Raw genomic sequence first — 22,369 nt, 5'->3', positions numbered from 1 at the left:
AACCCCCTGAAGTTCAGCGTGGTGTTTTGACCTCTGTGACGAAAGTACAATCAATACCTACTTGTTCCTTACTTCTCCAGGCTACTGACAGAGACCATGTGGTGTTAAGTGGTTGCTCAGAAGACAAAGGCCCACGGTGGGATTTGGAGTTCCATCCTAAATAATTAGAAGTTAGTTGTGATTTTTAACCATGGCTATGTACTAGTCTGCGTATAAGATAAAAATGAAAAAAAAAAAAGATAAAAATGAATATTCCACAAATCCAAAGCTAGGTCACTGCCCTCCAGAAATCCAACTTAGCTTTTTGGTATGTTGTGATCAATATTTTAAAACATAATGGCAGAACGCTCCAGTTATTTCCTATTAATGCACAGACTACATTTTTTTGTAGTCCCTTGAGCAAAGGTTGTTATTCACAAAAGGCAGAATTTTGGCAATTAAAAAAAAAAAAGACCGCCTTGTATGTGTCCAGAGCACATTTTGGCAGCGTGGTGGCTGTTCTGTTTAGAGCACCCCAGCTTCAGGTGACACACATGTCAAGTGGTAGTGATGGTGGGGGTGGAATGGCACATGTGTGGCAGTCAGACGAACAGGTACTCTTTGCACTCTAGAGTGCAGTCGTGCAAACACTCAAGGACAAGTAAGGATACTCTGCTCAGTATAATCCTGTTAGACTGAGAATTTACGATAAAGCTCTTTGCCAGATAACTTGAAGAATAAAGGCAGGGAGAAGCCCTGAGCTCTTTATGTAATAGCATTTGTAACTGAATATTTTTTAAAGTGATTAAGGGTGCCAGCATGTAATTAGAGGGTGGATCCTAGGGCGCCTGGGTGGCTTGGTTGGTTGGGCATCTGACTCTTGGTCTCAACTCAGGTCATGATTTCAGGGTTGTGGGATCGAGCCCCGTGTTGGGCTCAGCACAAAGTCTGCTCGAGATTCTCTCTCCCTCTCCCTCTGCTCCTCTCCCTTCCTTCCCCTGCCAAATAAATAAATAAATCTTTTTTTAAAAAGAGGGGGCAGGTACTGTGAGGTGAAGAACTGGAGCTCTGGGGTGTGAGAGCCTTGGCCACAGTCTTGGTTCTACCATTTTCTACCTTTGTGACCTTGGGCAACTTATTTAGCTTCTTTACTCAGTTTCCCCACCGATTTAGATGGGGACAGTAGTGTAAGGATAAAATAAATGTGATAAAGAATTAAATATACCATCTGAAAAAGAAAGAAAGGTACAATCTGGTGCATAGTAAGCATTGAGTCTATGTTAGCTCTCAATTATTATATGTAATATGTATTGTGTATAATATAATATTATCATCACCAATAATAGCCTTAGTACTGCTACTATTGCTATTTTTCTTATCAGTGAATCTTACTTTAATGGAGTCCAGCTTGCTTTTCTGGAATTTGTTATAATTTTTCAATTCTACAGTAAAATAGTCTGGTATGAGTCACATTCTGAGCATGTGACTTGTTAAAAGTACCGTGTTAAAAAGCATTCCCATTCTCACTTGCATATTCTGGGGGATAGCCATAGCACAAGAATATGGGCATTATCTAGCACCATGTTTTTCCACCTTGTTTTCATTGTTTCCCTTCACGGAGCCCTTGGAAGATGTTTTTTCTCCGATGACCTCTTCCAATGAAATTTAAATACCACAGATCCACTGTATACTTGTTTATGTATTATCATGCTTTAGAGGGCTATAAACCATTGTACTAGCTAAAACTTTTTGTCTCACAAGAACCAATTTTCACACCCATGGGGCCAATACCACCCCTAATTTAGAACACATGAGTTAACGCAGTGGTTCTCGATGGATGGCAGTTTACCACCCAGGGGACATTTGGCAATGTCTGGAAATATTTGGTTTGCCTCACCTAGGGTGGGAGGGCACTACTGGTATCTAGTAGGTAGAGGCCCAGGCCCAAAATGTCAGTAGTGCCAAGATTGTCAGTAGTGCCTGCTCTTAGTACGATGACAAAGTTCCAATGCACCCTGAATAACCCAGAAATTGTGAAGACAGGTAAAAATGGACCATGTTAACTCTAAGGTGCAAGAGAAAGAGAATAGCAGAAGTTGGGTTCCTGACTTCTGTCAAAAAAAAAAAAAGGCCATCTTTGTCTTCTTAAGTATTGTTGCTGTTTTCAACAATATGGTGCTTTTTGCTCTTTCTGTCTAATATGTGTCAAATTATGTGTAAATGCTTCAAATATGTGTTTAGTAGCAACTTTGTTTTCTATTTTTTGTACAGATGTATCTTGCTTTATGAAACAGGTGACCTGGAAAATTGTATAAATGCACTTTCTATGAGTTGCATACATTCCTTTGATTTCCTTACATTATATTTTGAGAGGCTTTATCTTCATTCCCAATTGATCCTCATTTGACCTAGCTCCTAATACTGTTGCTTTAAGTTTGAATTTAGCAGCAGTTCTACCTCCCTGGGTTTTAGAGAATGGGGACAGTATAAGAGGATACGGATTTATATTCAGAGTGAGCCAGCCTATTCTTTGATGGACATGGTCCAGGTCCTGTGCCCAGAGCTCCTGGCTCCCCTGTTGTCCCCATAACACTCACGTTCCCTTCTTCTGCTGCCCAGAGTTGGCGTCGAGGAGCCCTCCGAAGAGGACCAGAATGAACACCGCTGGCAGTACTTCAGGTGACACAAGGGCATCCTCAGAAACAAATTAACCGGGCCTGGCTCTTCTCCTCCTTCTAACCTGAGATGTTTCTCTTTATGCTGTTTTGTCCCTTTCTTGCTTCCTGTGTGTGCCAACCCCCTGCCCCTTTTAGCAAAGGGGCAAGAGGTCAGGTCAAGTCTAATCCCTTTTCCAGCCTTTCTCTGGGTTGATGGATGTGTCGGTGTCCCTGACATTCTGTTCTCTTTCCCTGAATATTGGACAATGTGTGTCAACACCAAAGCCGAAGTTGGCAAGTGTCTCCTTTCTTATACAACTGAGCTTAGTGTCGAGAGCAGTCCATTTTCAGAGCCACAGATACTTTTTCCACAAAGCCTTGTTTATGATCTAGTAAACAAGGCTTTTAATTAATTCATAAAGAAAACTAGAATTTTATATTTCAGCCATGACTAGGGTATGGCTTATATCATCTTAATTAAGTACCAGTGCTATTTGAGTTTTTTAAGTATGTGTTTGTGTACTCATACCTCATGGTCAATCAGAAGGTACAAAAACAGTGTTTAAAAAAAACAGAAGATAAAGTCTCTTCTAATGCAGTTTGTCTCTCGGTGTCCATCCAAGTTTATGATTGGATTATGCTTAAGAGCGGCGACATTGGGCAAGCAGAGCGAAGAGTTTAATGTTTCTTTTTTCCTTCCTGTGTCTATATCAGCATGCATTGTTTCTGATCTGATTCTCAGTGCTGGTAGATAAATCAATGCAGAATAGGCTTGAGCTCTGTTCTTGCCACTGTGAAAGTACGTCACTCTCTGAGGGCAGTGGAGAGAACAACGATGCTTATCATCGGGTATGAACGTTGCACTATCACCAGGCTCCAGATGGACTGTAATGATGTGCATATAAGTAATGGAAGCTGTTAAGTTCCCTGGGTTTACACTTTTTTTTCTACTGTTTAAAATACACACACACACACACACACACACACACACATTCACTTTTTGGAGGCCTCACTGTAGGTAGCAGATAAGTTGCAGAGGAGACCCTTTCTTTTGAAATATCCCACCTTCAGGAAGGAAGGTCCTGTGGGCAAAGGACAAGTTATTACCCTGGGGATATGTGAGAATTCAGACTGTGACCTGGTGTCCAAGGTTTTACATGAAGGTGTGTGTCTCCTAGTCCTCGAATTATTTAGGGCTTCAGCCATTCACGTTTTTGCAAAATTATCGGTTAATGTAGAACACTCCTAAAATTCCTGAGATTTCAATGGCATTTTGGAGGCAGCTAATCAGAATGTACTTATTATCATATTAGAAGGGAAATTATTCATGTTCTTTCCAGATTTATTCATTCCAGAATGAGCACATTAGTTTGACTGCTTTATTTTCTCACTTGGTGTGAAACCAAATGAAATGTAAAAATGCACTTCCTTAGTCGTATTAGCCACATTTCAACTCAGTGTCTGGCCACATGTGGCTCTTGGCTGGCACACTGGACAGCGCAGATCTAGCCCACTGCCATGGTTGCAGAAAGTTCTACTGGATAGTGTGGATCTAGACTTACTCCCAAGTTCCCCCAAACAAAATGCTGAACATTATGAGTTTGAGATGAAGTTAGGGTGGCCCTGCTTTGGTGAATTGATGAAGTTATTTCAACATTTTATATTTGTTGTTTTGAATTCTGGCCTGGCCACATGGGCCCAAGGAAAATAGAGGAGCTCCACTGACATTGCCAGGACTTGCATGAAAATAGTCACAGCCTAGTCTTCATAAGCAGTTCTTGTCGACCAGAATTGAATTCTTGTTAAACAAGAATTTTTTTCTCTCTTAATAGAGATCAGTTAAAAGAATAGAGGGGGCTAAATTTCATTTGGCAGCTTTTATTATATTTGGCTTTACTTTCATTATTGTAATACAGGGCATACTTAACCTTTTGTCCTACTCATAGTCTTCCTATTTCATCTAGGCCAGTAAAGTCAACTTGCTTTATCTTTGCTGATGTGGAAGCTGTTTATGAAAGCTAATGACACCTATTTCAAAATTCACAGTATAGAAAGAAGAGATTATTAGTGGCAGATCTGGACTGCCATATTCTTGGCCATATTGTGCCTCATGCCCTTCAGGTAACATAAACTCATTACTTCTGCCCTACAATATGGTCAGGCCTTATGGTTAGATTGAGGGCTGCTATGTCACCTGGCATTCTGGTAGGCTGTCTGAGAAACACCAGGGTAACCAGTGCTCTGCCTCTCTGAGTCTGTACCAGGGAGCTCAGCTAAGTAAATTAGTCTGCCATGAAGGGGTTTTGTGCTGCTATAGAATCCACAGAATAAGGCCTAATGTTGGATTCCTAGCTGTTGATCCTACAAATGCTGACAAAACTACCACATGGAGGACTTTTCTCTGTGGAATGTGTGTTAAGCATCTCTAAAACAGATGAAGGCTCAAAATCAAGAGCTAGGAATTCCATATGTGACCACTCCTCTCACATTTTGATACATTAGACACATCAGGTGCATTGAGGCTCTGCTGTGACTTTTAGGGGCAGCCCTGAGGCCCCTGAATTGGATGGATTTTGTGTCAGAAAACCTCTATGAGATTTGTTGCTTAAAGGTCCTCGGATAATGTCTAGTTACGAGGACAAGCCTCCAACCCTCAGAATCTCCTCCAACCTGGAAGCAGCCCCTAGACATGTAGCAAAGTCCATCCAACTCACTACAAAGATCCTATCAAACTCCAGGCCCATAGGGAGGAAATCTGGTGTCTGGTACACTAGATTTTCATTAGAACAGTGCCTGCCATAATAGGCATCCAACAAATATCTGATGAATACATGGATTCATCTTGTGGTTTTAAACTTTGCCTTCAGCAAAATACAGGACATCCATTCCCTCTCCTGCCATAGTTCCTTTCAGGGGCGCACACACCTTGGGTCAGTGCTTGACGAACCTGGAATAAAACAGGGTTGAGATTGGCTTTGAAAGGGTAGGCACATCTGTGTTCTTTACTGTTTACCTTTTCTACTAGTCTCTCTTCTCAAGAAATGACCTGGGCATCATAAGTGGGAAAGAGGGAAGGAGAGGAAGAAAAGTAGGATGCACACACGTGAGGTTTTGTGTCTGTGGACCACTCTTTGGAGTCAGCACCCTGGTAGTGGACTGTTGGTTGAGGCCAGTCGGTGCCTCCCGTCAAGCTCAAGGCAGACCTGCCAAAAACTGAGATCTCAGTTTCCAGTTCTTTGCAACAGTGGAGGGAGTGTGAGAAGACAGAGAATTTTCCTGGCCTCTTTGTTCTCTCCCCCATCACCCTGTGATCGATGTCACAGTTCTCCACCTCAGAGTGAAGAGGGTACAGGCAGAGAGAATTAACAGATGCACAAAACAACAGCTGGTGTGTTACTAAGTCAAGACAACTACCCTAACAAAAGTGTGGGATTTGTTGCAAGTGGATTTTGCCACTTTGCTTTTTCTTTCTGCCTTCAGTTGTTGATCTTAAACATGCCACCTCTCAGGTCACCTCTGTTGCAGGAGGACATGGGGCTACCTGGAGAAAACATGAATGATATGCATGCTCAAGTATTCAGGGGACATGTGCTGATGTCTGCAACTTTTATTTGGATGCATCTAAAGAATAAGATGAATAATAGAGATATGGATAGATACGTGGTAAAGAAACTCTAGCAAGATGCCAGTGGTAGAGTCTAGGTGGTGGGTATACAGGTATTCACTATAAATTCTTCCGGCACTGCCCTGGATATGTGAAAAATTGCATATCAGAAGTTTAGGGAATTAAAAGGAGGTCAGGGCAGACGTGAGGAAGCAGCAGAAAGGAAACGGTATGGGGCAGTAAGACCCCAGTTTGGATAACTGGGACCATTTGGTGCAGGAAGGCAGAGGGACAGTTGCCAGCCGGTGCCACTCCCGAGTGGCCTTGCATAGGGTGTAAGCACACAGTACTACTTGCCTCTCCTGCCCCCTGGGATCTGACATGGTACATGACCTCTTTCTCACGACTTTTGCATGACAGCCTTCCTCCTCTTTTAGCTAACTACTCCTTCCACTTCTGGAAGATGGTCAGCTTTTTGGCTACTTTCAAGCCAGCATGGTTGCCATGGTCCAAGCTAATACTCTCCATTTTTCTCCTTGTCTTTCTCCCTGGTGACTTACAGAGTTGGCGTCGACCCAGATCAAGACCCACCACCCAACAATGACAGCTTTCAAGTCTTACAAGGGGTAAGTCACAAGAGATGCTTCTTCCAGGGGAAGACATTTTTAAAAGTAGCTAAAATTTATTGAGTATTTGCTATAGACCAAACATCTTTACGTGGATTCTCTCACTGTGAGTTTGACAGCAACCTTATGGGGTAGGGACTGTTACCGCCATTTGACAGATGAGAAGCTGAAGTTTGAGAGTCTAAGTGAGCCATCTGCAGTCAGAGAATTAGAAGGTTCTGAAGCCAGGGTTTGACCCCAGAGCTGGTGTTCTTAAACAACATATTGAGGGGTTAGGCTGGCCAGGAAGAGTATTCAAGCTAAGTCCCTGACTGCCTGCCTTCCAAAAATGGATATATCAGATATGTTGGCGACTGGCTCACTGTCAGTGGGTCAGAGTCTGTCAGTGGTGCCCGGGTAGGGGGAAGTGGGGATGGGGTCTGACTCTCTAGCCCAGAATCTGAGGAAGAGAGGAAGGATGTGGGTGATTAGAGCCCCTCCCCTTCCTCCAGAGCCTGGGATCCTTTACAACTGAGTTCCCCTCAAGCCCAGCAATGTCAGAGCAGCCGCCCTCACCCCCACCGCCACCCCCACCCCCAAGGGCTGAAGGTCACAGCAAGGCTAACAGCTAAGGCTTAGGCAGGGTGGTGGCAGCAGTGACAGCCTGGAACAGTGTGCCAGGGAGGGAAGTTGTACAGGCTGGGATCAGAGCAGCCCCATGGCAGCCTCGAGTATGACAAGCAGGGATGACTCCCTGCTGCTGCAGAGACTCCTGATAGAGTCTGTGTGGCAGAGAGGAGTAATCTGGCCTGTGGTTTTGCCATCTGTTCCAGTTACTGTTGCTGCATAACAAAACTGCACCAAACATAGGAAAGTGAGCAACAATTTCTTTTACTCATGGATTCTCTTCGTCAGGAATTTGGAAAAGGCATAATAGAGGCAGCTCGCCTTTGCTCCAAGGAGAGAGCTGGCGGCTGGAGTCATCCAAAGACTCATACACTCATATGTCTGGCACCTGAGCTGGGAGGACCCAAAGACTAGGACAGCTGACTGGAATGCCTACACATGGCTCCCCCACATGGCCTCGGGATTACTGGACTTCTTACACAATGACTCAGGGTTCCATCCCAGCAAGCAAGGTGGAAGCCGCATCACCGTTTCTGACCTAGCCTTGAAAGTCTCCCGGCATCACCTCTGTGACTTCCTGGTGGTCACAATGAGTTGCTCAAGCCAGACCAGATTCGATGGGAGGGGAGAGAGACCATAAGCTCTTTATGGGAGCATCAGTGAAGTGGCAGACATGGTTTTGAGCCGCTACATCACCCTGTGTCTCCAGGTTTGCTCCTTCCCAAGGCTGACGTTCTGTGGGCAGGCAGGCTAGAGGAACAAAAGGTTATGTTAAGAGCAGCAATCCGTTACCCAAATGTCACGAATTGGCCTCAGGAGTCAAGAACTGTTTTGTGCAGGATTGACTCCCCAGTGCTGAGCGCAGTGCCTGGCACCTGGGGGCGCTCGATTGGCATTTGATAGGGAGATGCGGGGTGGGGGGCGACGAGAGAGCCCCAGTGCAGAGGAAAGCTTTACTGACCTCACACATGTGTTGTCCAGGAAACTGTGTTGGGAGTTTCTTTTTTTCCAGTCAGCTTTGAACCGTACTCAACCCTAAATCCAGTCTACATACTTCAAATTCCAGAGGACCTTCTAAATTACTCTAGCCCCCAAATCAGATCTAACAAGTGTCCCAAAATGTGGTGCCATGCAGGGCCAGGGAGTGCCGCCTACAGCTTTTTCTGATTTCTTTCTCTTTGAGGGGGGTCCCATCTTGGTGGTAATGCCCCTTAAGGAACACAAAGCCATGACCTCTGAAAGAGCTGGACATCTGAGGAAAAGTTTCCAGTGAGCTTTATTGGAGACAATATGATGCCCACTTTAATGGTACTCCAGAGGGACGCCTGGCTGGCTCAGTCGAAGAGCATGGGACTCCATCTCAGGGTTGAGTTCAGGCCCCACGCTGGGTGTAGAGATTACTTAAAAAGAAAATATTAAAACAGGAATAATGGTGCCCCAGAAGACCTTTGAGATTATATTAGAAGCAGCCACTGTGTTGGGAACTTGTGGTTTCAATGAGAAATTCTTTTTGAAAAGTTGCCATTGCACTCTAGCTTGGATCAAGGAGTTTAGAAACCGAGAGTTCAGAACTGTGCACCTGGAAGCTAATTTAGAGTATAATGGGGGATCTTGAAACTCACCCTGAGAAAACCTGGGTGAAGTGTCTTTATTTCACTGAAAGGAAAATAATGGCTCTGGTAGGAAGATATGACTGCCCTATTCCAAAGCTTCCTCCCCAGGACTGCAGCTGGTCCAGATGAATTTTGTAAGAAAAACAGGCGAATTCCAGCTGGATAGCCAGGGTTTGGACAGATTTCATCTTGTCAGTTCCAGACCAAACACCTCCAGCCCTTTTGCTGCTGGCTGTTATTGTTGTTGTTGTTGTTGTTTTCAATTGCTCCTGCCTCTGGATTTAAGCATCTGTAAAAGGAAAGGCATGAAGTGGTTTGGTTGCTTTCACGTAGTCAAACTCACTATACATCTCATGAGAACTTCACATGGAGACACTGGGCTTGTAACAAGACTCGGTCACAAGCTTGTTGTCACTGGTCCATGGAAATGTTTGAGAAAGCAGCAGGTCCTAAGTTAGTGCTAAGCGTTCTGGCAGTGCCTTTAGCCTCAGCGGTGACAGCTAAGATAGCGCTCCCTGTCTGGGGTGTGGTCATCAGTGTTCCTGATGGCCCCCTGGACGGCCCTTTGGCCCAGTTGTGAATGGGCAGGTGGTGGCGACTTCTGCAGCACTCCCAGTGGCACCCAGCGGCCGGCCCTAGCCAGGAGCTGGTGTCACAGCTTCCCTTAACCTACCTCCTTCCAAGCCTCACACTCAGTCATGCAGTGGGCCCTCAGAATCAGTTCCACTGGTATTTTGAGAGTCTTTCAAGATTGCTGTCAGATTGAAAAAAAGAAAAAAGACAAACTTCAAGCTTGGTTTTCCAGGGCACCTTCTTACAAATGACTCCTGCCCTTGTACTTAAAGGGCCTTATGTCTCTTAGTCCTCCTGGCCTGACTTTCTCAGTCCAGTGAGCCACTAACAGCAGAGCTGGGAGCACTCAGTGGTCAGGAGCAACAATAAAACAGAGAAGTAAATGGGCTTCTCAATTTTTTTTGGTAAAATCCTGGGTTCTTGCAGTTTCCCCTGAAATGGATCCAGGTCACACGCTAAGTGATGTCATGAAACTGAAATCATAAGTGGGGAAAGTCCAGATGTTTGTTCCCCAGCAGAGAAGAAAGGCCAGTTCTCTTTACCTCATTTTCTAAATGATCTTCCTAAAAATAAATAGGAAAGTGACATTTGATGGGAATGAATTTCTCATGACAGCAGGATTGTTCCTCACTGGTTCTAGAAGCCCAAGAGTTATGGCTACAGAGCTGCAGAATATTAGCTCATGTGGGAGAAGGAAAGGAGCTTTTGGCTAGAACTTCTGGCTTTATGAGAGGGAAGCATAAGAATATTGTGGGCAGACTTCAGCTTCATGTCCCTGGCAAGTTTGACTCATTAGAACAAAACAAAACAAAAAAACTCAGTTGCTTTGTTTCTCTGGAGGTCTTGGTGACTTTGCAACCAAAACAAAAACAACCCCAGATGGAGGCAAGCTGCCTGGGCTTGGGGGTGGCCTCCCACCCCATTCAAGGGGGACTTTTTTGTGCCAGACAGAGATATTCACTTCCTTCCCCAAGTTTACAGAAGAGCACTCATTGATCAGCCTGCTTTGGAGTAGCTAGGAGCACAAATCTGAATTTATCCTGGCTTTATCATCTCAGCAGGATGGAGTCAGAAGCAGGATATTAATAGAATGTGGAGGAGACGAAAACATTGTGCTTGTAGTGTATGTGTGCACAGGTGCGCCTGGCAAGCACCACACACGTGCATGCAGAAAATCAGCTCTTTATAGTTGCATTGACTTACAACTTTCTAGTCCTTCCCCAGTTTTACTCTAGGCTGAAACCTGATACGCAATCACTTGAAATCTTTAACTTCAAACAGTTGCTGAAGGGCCTTTTCTTAAATTCCAGTAGGATGCTTTTCTTTTTGTTTTTCTGCTTGCCACCCCCTCGCCTTGGTCCCTGACTTCCCTTTTGGCTATTTTTTTTTCTTAGAAGTACAAAATTCACATTAATTTATTCATTCATTTGACAAAGGCTTACTGAGCACCTATTATATTTCAGACAATCTTTGGGGCTCTGGGAATACATCTGCAAGCAAGACACCACATCCTTAAGGGTGTGGTGACAGTGCAATGAAGGGTACAGATAAGGGCAGAGAGTGCCAGAGGTGAGGTCAATAGACCTGGCCTTGCCGCTCACCTCTGAGTGTCCCCATGGACCAGCAGCCTGGGCCTTACCAGAGAGCTTATAAAAATGCAGACTGTTGGGCCTCACCCAGACCCACCCACTCTGAACTCACATTTTAAAGGGGTTCCCAGGAGGGTCATGTGCCCATTCACAATTTGAGAAGCCCTGGAGTAGGCATTGTGGAGCTCTTGATTCCCTGTTTTCAAAACCTATTACTCCCTTGTGAGAGTTGTAGGCTCCACCATCCCAGGGACAAGAAAAGGGCACAAATTAGGTCACATCACTTATTTGTTCTTTTGCTCTGCATTAGATTTCTAGGGCCACTGTAACAAACTCCCACCCACTCAGTAACTTCAAACACCAGTCTTACATTCTGTAGGTTAAAAGTTTGGTGGGCTCCGCTGGTTTCTTTGTTTTAAGGCCAAAATCAAGGTGTTGGTGGGGTTGGGCTCTGGGGGAGAACCAACCCACTGCCAGGCTCATTCAGATTGTTGCTAGCATTCAGTTATATAGCTGTAGGACTGAAGTCCTGTTTCCTTGCTGACCCTTGGCCCAGGGTCAAGCTCCCCTCCTAGAAGCACCTGCTATTTCTTGGTTTGTGGACTCCCTCTATCTTCAAAGTGAGCAACAGTGGGGCAAGTCCCTGTAACATGTTGAATCTTTCCTGCCTCTTCTTCCACTGCAACTCTCTCTTTTACCCTCTTCATCTACTTTTAAGGGCCTGTGCAATTGCAGCAGCCCTCCTGGAAAACCTTAAGTCCATCTACAAAACGCCTTTTGCCATGTCATGTAACATCAGGCTCCTGGGATTAGGTCAGAGAAATCTTTGTGGTGTGGGGAAGGGAAGTGTTTTGCTCCATCTCTGGAAAAAAAAAAAAAAAAACATAAGCTGTTGTCATTACTGTAATGAAATTTTAGCTTTGAAAATTTCTTTTAACAATAAGAATGGGGATCCCTGGGTGGCGCAGTGGTTTGGCGCCTGCCTTTGGCCCAGGGCGCGATCCTGGAGACCCGGGATCGAATCCCACATCGGGCTCCCGGTGCATGGAGCCTGCTTATCCCTCTGCCTATGTCTCTGCCCCTCTCTCTCTCTCTCTCTCTCTATCATAAATAAATAAAAATTGAAAAAAAAATTAACAATAAGAATGGAATGAAATAATAACTCTGCCCATAAATCATTATTTATTAGTTCTAGCAAAAAGATTTCAAAAATAGGACCTTTTGTCACTCCTCAGTTCTTAAATTTGCTTTCTTTTACTTCATCACATTTGTCACCATATACGTCTGTCCGTGTGTCCTCCCCTCTGGAAACAGGCTCCTTGGGGGAGCAAGTGCTAGTCTCATGCCCCTTTGTGTTTCCAGCACCCAGCGTGGTGCCTGGCACACAGTAGATGTCTAGTGAATACAAAAAATAAATACACTCATTGTGATATCCTCGAAAAATGAGGATAGGAGCTAAGGGGTAGGAGAATTCGGGAGATGTTTAAGCAGCTAATAGATAAATAAGTTCTGGAGAGCTAGTGCACACCAAAGTGAATATAGTCAACAATACTCTTATTATAAACTACAAAGTTGCTACTATAGTAGGTCTTAATTGTTCTCACCAAAAAAAGAAATGATAACCATGTGATAGGATATAGATAGTAGCTCATGCTACCTTGGTAATCATACTGTAGTCAATAAATGTATCAAACCAACACACTGTACACTTTAAACTGACACAATGTTATATGTCAGTTAGATCTCAATTTAAACCTGCCCAGGGTCATACAGCGAGACAATGGCACAGCTAGGAGTAGAGTAAGGATCGAGACCCACAGTTTGTTGACAAAGCCTGTGATAGTCATACCTGTACCTCTTGGCATGCTCTGTTGCCTTTGAAACATTTCTAAGAGAAGCCAACCTTCTCTTGTATCCAGCCTCAAAAAATGAATACGGATCAGCCAGGTAGGTGTTGTAGGTGGGAGAAAGCTACCGTTGGAAAGGCTGTTCCAAGTTCTAAAAGCCCTGAGCTGAAGACATGGGGTGTAAGCCCTCCTGTGGGAATGCAGGTTTCGGGGAGGAGTGTGGTGAGAGAACAGGTCCCAGCTTTTTCTGTGGGCAGCACCTGAATGGAAATCCAAGGGTCTGCACGTAAGCCTGGGAAGGGGGCTGCGTCTTGTAGGATCAGCCTGCCCCCACACTGACCCCTGCTCAGCCCTATACTGCTCGGAGCAGGAAAGGGGCCCAAATCCCTTTGGGAAGCAGCTGTTGGTTATCTTCCTCTTCTGGGTCAGCTTAACAAATGAAACCCAATGAGTCCCATTCCACAGCCCCTTCCTGATTTCTCCAGAGTCCCCGTATGTGGATTTATCTCTGTTTTTCTTATACCTAGTCATACTTCTGGCACCATCTCATAAAATAAGAAGTTGCTTAACATCCCCGTTGTGAAGCTGCACTTTTTATTTGCTCCAAATTTATCCCTGGTCACCTTTCAGCATTGACATCATCTTGCAGCCTCTTATATTTCCCTTTATCTTATTTATGGCCTGCAGGCATGGCCCTTGGTCGCCTGTGAAGACCTTTTGTTTGCCTTTGAAAAGAAGCCTTTTGGGGCACCTGGGTGGCTCAGCGGTTGAGCCTCTGCCTTCGGCTCAGGTCATGATCCCAGGGTCCTGGGATGGAGTCCCACATCGGGCTCCCCATGGGGAGCCTGCTTCTCTCTCTGCCTGTGTCTCTGCCTCTCTCTCTGTGTCTCTCACGAATAAATAAATAAAATCTTTTTTTGAAAAAAAAGAAAAGAAACCTTTCCTTTGCTTTATGCATTGTAATGGTCCTTCTTGGGGCTTATCTAAGTCTCCTATAGAGGTGAGGTGGCAGGGCCTAAACTGTCCCAGGTGATGATAGCGCATTGTGGTTTGGCAGAGGTTAGGATGACAGGGTTGGGGTTGGTCATTTTTCTTGTTTTAGGGGAGGAGCAGATGCAACTGACATGGGGGGTACCTGTCTTGTGCCTGGTGGTTTATAGTATCCTTCTTGACGATGTATGTCACCAGGGTAGTTTTTTCTTTAATAAGCTTCTATGGGCACTTAGAACCACGAGCTTAGAGCCTATCCCTTTGTAATGAACCATTTAATTTTTCCATGAAGGTATCTGCCCCTCAGAATGCTCACCTGTGACTTTAACACTCAGTCGTGGGGCATTCGGAACCCCCCCTCGCATTGTCATTAGGCCAGCAATTGATTACCTGAAGGAGTGATCATGACCTGCAAATAGAGACATTTCTGTGCCTTCTTTCTTCCACACGATTTCTAAAAATGCGAAATACAGTTGGTCCCTGGGAACTCTTTCTCTCTCTCTCTTCTCTTTTTTTTTAAATTTCCTCATCCATAGAAGGGCCCATTTAAACAAGCCATGTCCGCATCTGTCACTAAACATTCTTCAGATACCATAGGGACTCTGTTTTTAAAAATAACCTTTGTTATTGGAAACATGAGAAATTGAAACAGTGCTTGCTAATTTCCCTCCCATTACTTGTTCCTACACTCAAGCCTTTCAGAGATCTCTGATGGATCCATGCTATCTCAGTTACAGATGGAGCGAACGCCCACTGCAATGTAGAACTCCTTGTAATAGTGGCTCATTTTGCATTTGGCTCTTGTCAGTGGCACCTCACTTGCAGAGCTGCCTCTCCCTGGAGCATTCAAGGGAGAGGCAACTGCTTGTGCTTCCCAAGCAGTCTGTACTTTCGGAGCTGGTCACCTGACAACTCAGAATTCCAACAGTGCCCTTCAATCACCACAGCCAGTCCACTCTTTAATATTAACTGTGCTGCTTACAATATTTGTACAGAGCCTATTTCCCAAGCCTCCAAATGAATGTTAGATTTTGAAAGTCATTTTGCAAATTAAATGACAGGGACATTTGAGTTGGAAAAGGATGAGAGGAGTAACCGCTTGAGGGCAGCTAAAATACCAGAAATGCGGGGCACCTGGGTAGCAGAGTGGGCTGGGCAGCTCAAGTCCTAATCTCAGGGTCTTGAGATCAAGCCCCACATTGGGCTCTGCACTCAGCGTGGAGTCTGCTTGAGATTCTACCCCCCCTCCCACTCCCTCTGCCCCTCCTGCTCATATGTGCTCATGCCCTCTGTCTCTGTCTCTCTCTCAATAATTAAATCCTTAAAATAACAGAAATGCTAGTTCTGGCCCCATTTTCCCTGCTCACTGCCCCCATCTTACTAAAGCTCTCAGGGTGTCAAGTTGCCGTACCACCTGGAATGCAATGTAGGTGCCTTAGTAAGGGCCATCAAGAATCCTAGGCGGATCGTCAGGGAATGACCAAGAGCATGACTTCCCCAGGCCAGCTTTGCGGAGGCCTGGAAAACTGGTTTTATGGAAGCTCTCTTTAATATTCCCTATAGATTAGTTTTGGCCTGTTAGGATCTATACTATGTTAGTGTAATTAATCTACTAAAAGGCACTTTGAGGAAACTTACAATAAGAACGCCAAAAGAAATTTTGTACTGCACTGAGTTGAGCTGCCCACAGATGTATCCCAGGCTTTTTACCTTGGGGGTTGATTTGTCTGCCTTTTGGATTTATCCACTTTCTCTCAAGATATTACCTCTCAGCATATCTGCAACTTTAGTGATACAGGATGTATGTCTCTGAGCTCTAAATCTCTAAAAGTTATGGTTAAAAAAGAAGCTTCCCTCCCCTCCCTGCACACCCCATTTCAATCCCTTTACTGCAACTAAGCATCTGTCTTCTTGTTTGTTCCTAGGATGGACCAGATTCTGCCAGAGGAAACCGGACAAAGCAGGAGAGTGCGTGGCTCTTCCGGCTGTGGTACAGCTTTGACCATAAGTATCCTTTAGTGGCTTCCTTATATTTGTGAAACATTGATGATGAAATTCTCTTGTTGTCAGTGAACAACTTCTGATAAGTAAGTAAAGATGTGTGCTTGGTACAGGGATAGTCAGTCCTCTCTTGGTCCACATGCAAGATTATTCAACCACAGGTAGTCCTGGAAAGAATCTCTTTGGCCAAGAGTGTTTGTACATTATTAGGGTAGCTAACCCACAGCTTGCTAGATTCAATGTGGCTCTTCAGAACTGTATGTCCAAGGGAAATAAGCCTATGTAGGTGAATTAGTTAAAATTACACAATGAACCATACTGTGGTCAGGAAGGGTAGTAGAACTTGAACAGTTAATTCATATTGGTAATTCAATATGGCCTAACTAAGATAATTCCTATTGGCCTAACCAAGTCTGGACAAGTCTGATCTATGCCTTAACTGGGCCACATGCAGAACAGACTCTGTTCTAGTAGATTCACTTGTTCTCAGGTGAAAATTAAAAATCAAAAAGTTAAACTTCCATAATTTAAGTTGATATAGTGATCAAATGGGTAGGTAGTTCATATACAGTCTTTGGAAACTTTAAAAATGTTAAAAAATTTTTTATTAAAGTGTAAGATAAATATAGAAAAGTACACAAATCTTAGATGCTCAATGGATTATCACAAAATAAACATACTCATTGAATACCAAGAAGGTAAAAAACCAAAGTATTCAGTTATTCTCATGCCATAACCCAGTTACTACCCCTTCTCCCTAGATGTAACCAAACTCCTGACCTCTAGCAACACCTAGTAATTTTACCTGTTTTTTGAACTTTGTGTGAATGGGACTACAGAATATATATTTTTTAGTGTCTGGTTTATTTGGCTTGACATCATTTGTGTGACACATCCATGTTGCCATGTGTAGTTCTAGTTCATCCATTTTCATTGCTGTATAATATTTCATTATGTGAATATACCATAGGGATCCCTGGGTGGCTCAGTGCTTTAGCGCCTGCCTTTGGTCCAGGGCACAATCCTGGAGTCCCAGGATCGAGTCTCACGTCGGGCTCCCAGCATGGAGCCTGCTTCTCCCTCCTCCTGTGTCTCTGCCTCTCTCTTTCTCTCTCTATGTCTATCATAAATAAATAAATCTTTAAAAAAATGTGAATATACCATAATTTAATTATCATTGATTGTTGATGAACATGTAGATTGTTTCTAATTTGGAGCTAGTATGACATTTTTGTACGTGTCTTTTGGTGCATGTGTATATACATTTTGTTGGGAATATACCCAGGAATGAAACATGCATAGATTCAACTTTAGAAGGTAGTGCAAAACAGTTTTACAAAATGGTGGTACCACTTTATGCACACCTCTAGTGTATGACAATTCTGGTTGCTCTACGTCATCACTGACCATTGGTGTTGCCAGTCTTCTGAATTGTAGCCATTCTATTGGGTTTATAGTGGTATTTTATTGTGGTTTTAATTTTCACTTATCTGATGACTGATAAGGCTGAGCATCTTTCCATATATTTACTGGCCATTGGTATGTTTCTTTATGAAGTACCTGTTCAAGTCTCTTGCCCATTTTTCTTTTCTTTTTTTAAATATTTTATTTATTTATTCATGAGAGACACAGAGAAAGAGGCAGAGACACAGGCAGAGGGAGAAGCAGGCTCCATGCAGGGAGCCTGACACGGGACTCAATCCTGGGTCTCCAGGATCACTCCCTGGGCCGAAGGCAGCGCTAAACCACTGAGCCACCCGAGCTGCCCTCTTGCCCATTTTTCAATTGGGTTGTCTGCCTTTACTATTTTGTAAGCATTCATTAGGTATTCTGGCTATATGAGTATTTTGCTAATTATTTGTGATAAAAATATCATCTCTCCTTGTGACTTGCCTTTTCACTTTTACATAGAATCTCTTGATAAACAAAAGGTCTTAATCCAATTTATTGATCTTTTCTGGATAGTAGTTTTGTGTCCTCTTATAAAAATCTTTGTCTATCCCAAACTCATGAAGCCAGTTTCCTCTTATCTTCTAGAAACTTTATTATTTATCTTCTGTGCATCTATTTTTTTTTTTACTGAGTGCTGGACATGGGTAGTGGAAAAGTGTAGAGATCATTTGAGATGCTCTGGCTGAGGCTATTGTCCTTCAGAGCTAATTAACTTGTTTCTGGTCAGTGGCTAGGCTAGGGGCATTAGCAATTCCAGGTCACCATAACCCAATCAGGAATGAGGGTGACTTGAAGCTGGGAGTCATTTCCCGTGAAGATTAGTCTGTTCTCTGTTGTGGTTTTTTTTCTAGGATTCTAAAGTAGAGCCTAAGGTGTTTACGTACCATCTTCTTCAGAAGGATGGGACTCCAGTTTTCATCAGATTCACTCTATCTTCTACAGCAACATATACGTGTAAAGAGAAAGTATCTGTTAACTGAAAATTTCATATTCTCTTCTGTTATCCCCAAAGTTGAGAAATCCTGTTCTACTGGGAAAAGCAGATGATATTATGAACTTATAGAAAATTTCAAAGAAAATACAGGCCACAATTTAAAACTTCATTAATAACATCCTTTTAATCAAAAGTCAAAGGCGGGATCCCTGGGTGGCGCAGCGGTTTGGCGCCTGCCTTTGGCCCAGGGCGCGATCCTGGAGACCCGGGATCGAATCCCACGTTGGGCTCCCGGTGCATGGAGCCTGCTTCTCCCTCTGCCTGTGTCTCTGCTTCTCTCTCTCTCTGTGACTATCATAAATAAATAAAAATTAAAAAAAAAAGTCAAAGGCTTGGAGGGGGAGGTAAACTTTACTATGTAAATAATAGTTTGGGGATGACAGAAGGCAACATTAACGAAGCCTGAAGACCAGATAAAACATTTTCTATGTTCATATGAGACTAATATCTATCATGTACAGAGAACTTTTAAAATTCTATAATAAAAAGGTTCACAAAATATTTTAAAATTAATAGGCAATTAACAGAAAGAGAAAAAACAAATTACTAAAAAATACATAGTAATCAAGAAAGCTAATAGAAGAAGCTAATTTTGTCATGCATTAGACTGAAAAAAAAATCCTCAAGGGGTGCCTGGGTAGCTCAGTGGTTGAGCATCTGCCTTTGGCTCAGGTCGTGGCCCAGGGTCCTGGGATCAAGTCCCACATCAGGCTCCCCATAGGGAGCCTGCTTCTCCTTCAACCTATGTCTCTGCCTCTCTCTGTGTCTCTTATGAATAAATATAAGATATTTTTTTAAAAAAAGATTCACTCTATCTTTGTGAGTCTGACAGATCCTCTGCCCAACTTCTCAGGTGCCTTTTGGGGAAATGTGGCTCACCAAATGCCAGGCTCACCTCTTGGGCTTCTTCCTCCAGATTCTGGCCCTCTTTGCTGCCATGGCAGCATTCTGATGCCATTAAGCAGACGATTTTGTGGTGTTTTATTTTGCCCAGATTTTCTAGTTGTTTTCAGTGGAAATGATGACTCAAATTACCTTGTTTGCTATTAACTGAAATAGAACCCCCAGAGACTTTTAAAAGCCATATGTACTTTGTCTACATTGTAATTCAGATTGCATGTTACTCCCTGGGCTTGGAAATGATGTAGAGAAAATTGGAGAGAGTTCACAGAAGACTGACAAAATGCTAAAGTGATAAGAAATTTATTCTTATGGGCATTCAGTACTCCAGTTTCAATAATGGATAGATTGTTCAGACACAAAAGGAAATAAGGAAACATTGGATTTGAACTACATTTTAGACCAAGTGGATCTAAAAGATATACAGAACTTTGCATCCAACTGCAGCAGAATACACATTCTTCTCAAGTACACATGGAACATTCTCCAGGAAAGATCATAAAACCAGTCTTAGCAAATTTAAGAAGATTGAAATTATATCAAAGATCTTTCCCAACCACAATGGTATGAAGCTAAGAAAACTGGAAAGTTCACAAATGTGTGGACATTCAACCGCACGCTCCCGAACAACCAGTGGATCAATGAAGAAATCAGAAGGGGAATCAGAAAATATCTTGAGACAAATAAAAATAGTAAAACAGCATACCAAAACTTATGAGATGCAGTGAAACAGTTCTAAAAGGGAAGCTTATAGTGATAAGTGCCTATGTTCAGAAGAAAGGAAGATCTCAAATAAACAACCTAACTTTATACCTCAAGGAACTAGAAAAAGAAGAACAAACTAAGCCAGAAGTTAGCAGAAGGAAGGAAATAACAAAGGTCAGAGCAGAAATAAAGAAAAGAGACTGGAAAAACAATAGAAAAGATAAACGAAACAGAGTTGTTTTATTGAAAAGATAAACAGAATTGACAAACTTTTAGTTAGACTAAGAAAAAAAGAGGACTCAAGTAAATAAAATAAAAAATGGAAGAGGAGACATTACAAATGATACCAAATAAATACAAGGGGTCATAAGAGACTTCTAGGAACAATTCTACACTAAAAATTGGATAACTTTGAAAAAATGGATAAATTTCTAGAAACATGCAACTTACCAAGACTGAATGAAGAAGAAATAGAAAATCTGAATAGATCAGTAACAAGCAAGAGATTGAATCAGTAATCAAAAAACTCCTAACAAGGGTGCCTGGGTGGCTCAGTTCGTTAAACATCTACCTTTGGCTCAGGTCATGATCTCGGGGTCCTAGGATCAAGCCCCACATTGGGCTCCCTGCTCAGCAAGGAGTCTTCTTATCCCTCTCCCTCGGCCCCTCTCCTCTCCTCTCCTCTCCCTGCTTGTGCTCTCTCCCTTTCAAATTAAAAAAAAAAATCCCAACAGAGAAAAGCCCAGAATCAAATGGCTTCACTGGTGAATTCCACCAAACATTTAAGGAATTAACACCTTCTCAAACTCTTCCAAAGAACTGAAGAGGCAGGAACATTCCCAGACTCATTTTATGAGGCCTACTTTGCCCTGATATCAAAGTCCAAGGACACTACAAGAAAAGAAATTTACAGGCCAGTGTCCCTGATGAGCATAGATGTAAAAAATCCTCAACAAAATACTAAAAGAATTCAATGGCATATTAAAAGGATCATACACCATGAACAAATGGGATTTATCCCTGAAATGCAAGTGTGGTCCAACATGAGTAAATCAATAAATGTGATATACCATATTAACAAAACAAAAAATAAAAATTATATGATTATCTCAGCAGGTGCAGAAAAGGCATTTTTTAGAGAGGGAGTAGGGGCAGAGGGAGAGGGAAAGAGAAACTCTTAAGCAGGCTCCACACTGGGATGCAGGGCTTGATCTCACGACTCTGAGATCATGACCTAAACCAAAATCAAGAGTCAGATGCTTAACTGACTGAGCCACCCAGGTGTCCCCAGAAAACGCAATTTGACAGAATCCAACATCATTTCATGATTTTAAAAAATACCCCAATTAAAAAATAGGCAAAGGACCTGAATAAACATTTTTCCAGAGAAGACATATACTTGGCTGACTGACCCATGGAACATTCTCAACATCATTCATCATCAGGGAAATACAAATCAAAACCATAATGAGATCTCACCTCATATCTATGAGGTTAGCTGTTATCAAAATGTCAAAAGATAACAAGTGTTAGGAGGATGTGGAGAAATGGAAACCCTTATATACTGTTGGTGGTATGTAAAATGGTGCAGCCACTGTGAGAAACAGTACGGAGGTTCCTCATCCTCATCTCAAAGAGATATCTGCACTCCCATGTTCATAGCAGCATTATTCACAGTAATGAAGATATGGAAACAACCTAAGCATCCCCTCAGTGCATGAATGAATAAAGATGTGTGTGAGCATGTGTATATAGTAGAATATTATTCAGCCTTAAAAATGAAGGAAATTCAGCTATTTGGGACAACATGGCTAAAACTGGAGGACATTATGCTATGAAATAAACCAAGCACAGAAAGAAAAACACTGCATGATCTTACCTCCGGGTGGAATCTATAAAAGTCAAACTCATAGTAACAGAGAGTAGAATGGTGGTTGCCAGGGGCTGGGGAGTGGAGGGAATGGAGAGATGCTGGTCAGAGGGTAGAAACTTTCAGTTATAAGATGTATAAGTTCTGAAAACCTAAGTTCTGGAAACCTAACGTACAATATTGTGACTATAGTTAATAATCTGTAGTGTATGCTAGAAATTCTCTAAGGGGGTAGATCTTAAGTGTTTGTACCATGCACACAAGAAAATGGTAACTGTGAAATGATGAATATGTTAATCAGCTTGATTGTGGTAATTATTTCACAGTATACACATATCTGAACATCTCATACCTCTAATACAC

The 22,369-nt window shown here is 42.8% G+C and overlaps 1 protein-coding gene across 3 annotated transcripts in view; it reads left to right on the top strand.

Moving 5' to 3' along the window:
• Positions 1–22,369, top strand: part of SLC9A7 (solute carrier family 9 member A7) — a 148,944-nt gene that overhangs the window by 109,267 nt on the left and 17,308 nt on the right. For 2 of the 3 annotated variants that reach the window (XM_038587258.1, XM_038587260.1), the window contains exons 13-15: positions 2,599–2,658; positions 6,803–6,866; positions 16,010–16,092. In XM_038587258.1, coding sequence (XP_038443186.1) covers positions 2,599–2,658; positions 6,803–6,866; positions 16,010–16,092 — 207 coding nt within the window. The remainder of the gene's footprint in view (positions 1–2,598; positions 2,659–6,802; positions 6,867–16,009; positions 16,093–22,369) is intronic. The other variant, XM_038587259.1, reaches the window with a different exon arrangement.

This window comes from Canis lupus, chromosome X (genome assembly GCF_011100685.1).
Source record: "Canis lupus familiaris isolate Mischka breed German Shepherd chromosome X, alternate assembly UU_Cfam_GSD_1.0, whole genome shotgun sequence".
In the NCBI taxonomy this organism is placed as follows: domain Eukaryota; kingdom Metazoa; phylum Chordata; class Mammalia; order Carnivora; family Canidae; genus Canis; species Canis lupus.
The sequence above is the reverse complement of the archived record's forward strand: the minus strand, read 5'-3'. Positions and strand labels throughout refer to the sequence as shown.